The 5,593-nt window shown below is 42.7% G+C and overlaps 1 protein-coding gene across 1 annotated transcript; it reads left to right on the plus strand.

Annotated features, from left to right (window-relative positions):
• The first annotated feature begins 670 nt into the window (after positions 1-670).
• Positions 671-4,781, plus strand: rcn1 (reticulocalbin 1, EF-hand calcium binding domain). Its single transcript, XM_037248003.1, has 6 exons — positions 671-1,156; positions 1,863-2,056; positions 2,191-2,369; positions 3,376-3,436; positions 3,638-3,837; positions 4,018-4,781. The coding sequence occupies exons 1-6, from the start codon at positions 936-938 to the stop codon at positions 4,123-4,125; spliced, it is 963 nt and encodes a 320-aa protein (XP_037103898.1). The 5' UTR covers positions 671-935; the 3' UTR covers positions 4,126-4,781.
• Positions 4,782-5,593: the final 812 nt, after the last annotated feature.

The raw sequence follows: 5,593 nt of genomic DNA on the forward strand, positions 1-5,593 counted from the left end.
GCAATGTGCCATGTGCTGGCTTATTATGCTAATGTCGAATGGCAAAATACATGTTTCTTCTGCCCACGACCAAGGATTAGGCATGGCAGTGTCAGCAAGTTGTTTGGAGGCTACGGACTCTGCTCTTTCTCATTACAGCATGTTGGGATGTTGATGAGTAATGTGATTCTTCTGCGAGTAGATATGATCACACCCACTGTCCAAGCAAACATGTTCTGAGATTCACATTTCGAAAAATGAGTTAACATTCACTGCTAATTGTGTCTAAGTGTTTATTTTAGTTCATTTAATTCAAAAACTGTATGACTTTTTCACATGTCTGATTATGACTTTAGCACTTTGTAGCTATGCAGTCCTGGCCGTCCGTGCTCCATAATATAACGTTGAAATAAACAAGCATGCTGGTGCAGGCTTGTACACAGCAATGAATTCATATAGCTTTAAACCAAGTTTAACACCCATACGTTATCTTTGACACACGAACGTATTTCATTTGTTTTGCGCAACCTGATGCTGAGGCTGACTGCTGAGTTTGATAGCGGCCACATCCTTTCCGGCTGGCTCTGCCGCTTGCAACGTGGCGCCGAAATTCCTCTCGTGCCCCTCTGACCAATGCTGTGTGTAGTTATAGAGAAGCGCCGGTGAGCCCCTCCTAAATCTACGCTCTGATTGGCTAGATTGGCGTAAACCGGAAGTCACCGCCTGGTTTTGTCCTCTCCACAAGCAAATAGGGTTGCGTCGTATACGTAAAACTTTAAGGTACGGTAACGTTACGGACCGATCTGTCCCGAGCGCGGTGTGACATATTAAAGTAGTTTAGTACAGATGTGTGGTTAGCACTGAACGGCAAAAGAAGGACCATTTTAGGAGCACTGCAGAGGAGCGAAGTTCGAGTGGCCTGCTTCCAAGCAAAAGCCTGTGATTGTTCCTGAACGATGGAGGTGTTCATCTTGATGTGCACGCTGCTCCTGTGGACCGCCGCGGCCCACGGGAAGCCCACCACGAGAAAAGAGCGAGTTATTCACGAAACCAACTTAAATGAGAGGACCCAAGAAGACAACAACAGCTTCCAGTACGACCACGAGGCCTTCCTGGGCAAGGAAGAGGCCAAGACGTTCGACCAGCTCACCCAGGAGGAGAGCAAAGACAGGCTCGGGTAAGTCAGGATGTCTGAGCCCTTTCACACCCTCCACCGAGTGTGAGCGTGAGTGTTTGTTGTAAATCACGCACGCTCACTCACTCCAGCTGAACAAGTATCTTGCGTGTAACTGTTCATTAATATTTACAAACAAAGCGCGAGTGCATGACAAATATGTGCAATGCATGCCAGCGAATGTGCAAACTTGATCATTGTGTTGCCGGCGTATTCCCACACACCTAATGACTTGATTTTAATTATACATCATCATTAAAGAAGCATTGTAGCCGATGACGTTCAATGGCTGCCACAAAGCAGCAACATACACGCCATGCTTTCTTCATTCAAACGCATGCAATGGGTTCTTTTGACTCTATGACGCTTCTTACGTGGCTAGAGGGGGCTCGCTGTGAGAGTGGGAGGACCCCCTGTACATCACAACGTGGCAGCTGGAGTCTAAGAATACTAGTCTTAAATTGGGCTGCTGCCCCTCCCATTCCAGCTTTTCTACCGAAGCTCAGTTTCCTCTCCTAGCATAAAATTCAGATAACTTCCGATTAAAAGTTTTGAAATCCATGTTGTGAATAATATACAGACTTTAGAGACATATCAGAGCTGCTGAATAATGTGTAGTTACTAGTATGTGTTCTCCAAATGGAACCTAGATGGAGAAAAAGCCTTTGTGTGATGGAGTTTTCAACTTTTCTTGATGTTTGCATTCTAGTAAAATAGTGGGGCGAATCGACAGCGACGCCAATGGACTCATCACCACAGATGAGCTCAAAGCGTGGATCAAGCGTGTCCAGAAGCGCTACGTTTACGAGAATGTGGCCAAGGTTTGGGCAGATTATGACCTCAACAAAGACGACAAGATATCGTGGGAGGAATACAAGCAAGCCACCTACGGATACTACCTTGGTAGGAAACACCCATCGAGGGTTCAGTCGGCAATATAATTCCTCTTATCACCTCAACATGTCATCACATTTTTGCAGTCGTGTATTTCCGTTTGTAACTTAGTAAAGTTCATGTTTGGATCTTCATGCTCTCAGCCAATCCCGAAGAGTTTGACGATACGACAGACCAGTTCAGCTTCAAAAAGATGCTTCCCCGTGACGAGAGGAGGTTCAAAACAGCCGATCTGAACGGGGACCAGGCGGCCAATAAGGAAGAGTTCACGGCCTTCCTGCATCCTGAGGAGTTTGACCACATGAAGGAGATTGTGGTGCAGGTAAGCTTTCTGTGAGCACATTGTTCCAAACAAAGAGGCACGTGCAGCCTGCAGGAGGTCCCATCAGATGGGCTACATATTGAAATATGCAAAATTCTGATGCTTGCTCCCAAATCAAATTTTAAGTCTGCCCTTCAAATGATAGTTTGTATATTTTTGGGGGAGCGGGTCCAGAGGGACGTACTGGCTGTCCCATTTAACACTCTGTCTTTAAATATGAATTTGGCCTCGCGGAGCAGTTGCGTGGGAAATGTTTCGCAGTAAGGCACTATGCTGCCGTGTTCATAAAAGTTGTACTACCCATTTGACGGAGTTAATTATTAAAGGCTCATTTTTATGATTTCACCAAACGGGTACTGAGCAACTGTTCAGCCTTTGGCATCTCTCCGATCGGGCTTGGGTTGAAGTTAATCAGCGGTCAGTTTGTTCCACTGACCTGCTGGAAAAGACTCCCCTGTTTTAACACCTTCTTTCACACATCACTTGACACTTGAGAGAAGGCTTGGTTACAAGCTACCATCGGTTGGTTCCTGCATCCATTCATTGGACAGTTTAGTTTCGATATATGGCTTGACAAATGTTGTGACCTCCACCATCATTCAAGCATTAAATGATGTACGCCCTCATTTTTTTATCATTTTATGCCACATGCTTAACCTGTTTTTTTGTATTTCACTGGTGCGTTAAAATACAAGTGACCCGGCGTTTGCAAAACAAAAGAGCATTACATATAGATTTAAGACAACTACATAGCTTTGCTTTATAAAAGTCAGTTTAGCTTAATGCTAACAAACAATTCAAAATGTAAAAGACAGGCTGAGGAGTGTGTTGGTCCACATCAGCAGTGCTCCTTGTAATTGTAGCATCAGTGTGCCAGCCCAGCTGTAAAGTGACCCTCGTGTTGAGTCACACGGCCCAGGGCAACTTGTTTCTCTATTAGTCAAAGTGAAAGTTCTGGCTGCCGTTGACCCTCCTTAGTGACATCACCTCGTTGTGCCAAATGCAGGAAACCTTGGGGGACATTGACAAGAACGACGACGGCTTCGTAGACGAAGACGAGTACGTTGGTGAGTTCAAGTAATCCGTTTCAACCAGAGCTTGTTTGCGTTGAATAATTGGAAACAAAAGTGTTCCATTACATTACATTACATTACAATTTAATTGCAATTTTATAATTTTGCTGAAAATCGAGGACCAAATGCTGATAAATTATTTTTAGTATCGGTTGACTTGGAGGTTATATTCATAAATGCATTGTCTGCTTTCAGCTGACATGTTTGCTAACGAGGACGGCGGCCCGGAGCCAGACTGGCTCAAAACCGAGAGGGATCAGTTCTCCGACTTCAGAGACTTGAACAAAGACGGTAAAATGGACCGGGAGGAAATCCGCCAATGGATAATGCCACAAAACTACGACCATGCCCAGGCTGAGGCGCGACACCTAGTCTACGAGTCCGACCAGGACAAGGTACAACTTCTTGACAGATCATTTTATGTTTTGAAGTCATGTTGTTCCAAATGATGCTGTTTGTGAATTTCGTTTGCAATGAGTAAAATGAATGTACAGATTTATTATGAATATCATGATAATAAATCTCATTCGTAATGATAATCATGCATCCCTAACAGGAATGATATTGTTTTTCAGGACCAGATGTTGACAAAAGAAGAAATCTTGGAGAATTGGAACATGTTTGTCGGAAGTCAAGCCACCAACTACGGAGAGGACCTCACCCGTAACCATGATGAACTTTGAGCTTCACTTTGACCTCTAATGTATGCGTGTTTGTGTGAGAGGTTAAATTGATATGAGAGAATCTCAAGAGACCAGCTCTCTTTGTCACAGTGTTGGTTTAAGAACCATCACTGCAGGACTCGTTGATCAAAAAGAGTCCTACCACTAACACTAAAAGGTCAAAACGTTTCAGCAAATGTTTCTGACATTCAGGAGCAGAAAGACAACGTTCTTCCAATCGATGGTGCCTTGGCTGCCTCAGAAGTGTTCAAAGCCGAATGCGACGCTTAATGGGTAGCATTTTGATAAAAAATGTTAATGTGAAGCCGTAGTTCAAAGAACAGAACTTTATTTATTTACGTTTTAGCTTTGGCCTAGGTCTGGCAGTGTATGTTGGGGGAAAAAATGTTTTAAATGTTTTAACTGATTCTCTTTTATTACGTTAATACAGTGATGTTTAACTGTAGTGTATTTGCACGTAATATCTTTTTTTTTTTAAAAATAGCCAGTGAAATATTTGCTTTGCTTTAAGTCTATTTATTTGTCACTCCCTTGTTACGGTTGTTTCCAAACACTGCATTAACTTGAATGGCTCATTGTGTTGAGGATTGGCACGCACAATGTCTTGTTTTCCCACATTGAAAAAAATTGTCAACAAATAAAAGTGTAACCTTTAATTCTCCATTGACTATGTTTTGCAGGAGTTGACGACCAAGTTGTGATAATACCGTATTGTTTCTTTTTCCTAATTACCCATAAAAATTACTGAGTGTAATTCTCAAGAGCTCTAAGATAATGCTGACTTCACATAGATGATCATTTGTTTTTGACATTCAACTTTGGCGCTTGCACTGTACAACCTACCGCCCATTTTCGAAAGCTATTGTCCACATTAGGGTCACAAGTGAGCTGGAGCCTATCCCAGATTACAATAGGAGAGAAGACTAATGCATTTACTTTGTGCAGCTAATGTAAAGCGTCATTAGCCTTTGTTACATCTTAGAATTCAGGAAATGATTCCATTTAAACAAACCACCTTTACTAGAGGCTCATCAGTGGTATGAACTAGCATACTAGCCTTAACAATTTCTAACAATGGGTGGTAAGTAGAAATTAATCAAACATCATAAGATTCCACTAGATGGCGCCATGAATGTTTGACCTCAGGTCAAGGTCAAAACAGCAAATAGATTTTCAGAGAATAACAAGGACATGTACTCAAAAAATATGTAAATTGCAAACTGTGAATATGCGGTGGATCACTACACTTGGTCATACTGAGCTGTTTGTAATAATTTGATGAGGTAACCAGAATTGGAAACTTCTTAATAGACTCAGAAAATTGAACCATTTTGGTGGCCGTCTCAAGCGGCGATGAGGAGCCGTCCCATTTCACAATTTGCCGCCGTCTCCATTGTGACTTCCTAACTCCTTTAACATCAAGAACAAATGGACCCTGTCGTCAGCGCTCACGACCGATTGGCGTCTA

This window comes from Syngnathus acus, chromosome 3 (genome assembly GCF_901709675.1).
Source record: "Syngnathus acus chromosome 3, fSynAcu1.2, whole genome shotgun sequence".
Taxonomy (NCBI): Eukaryota; Metazoa; Chordata; class Actinopteri; order Syngnathiformes; family Syngnathidae; genus Syngnathus; species Syngnathus acus.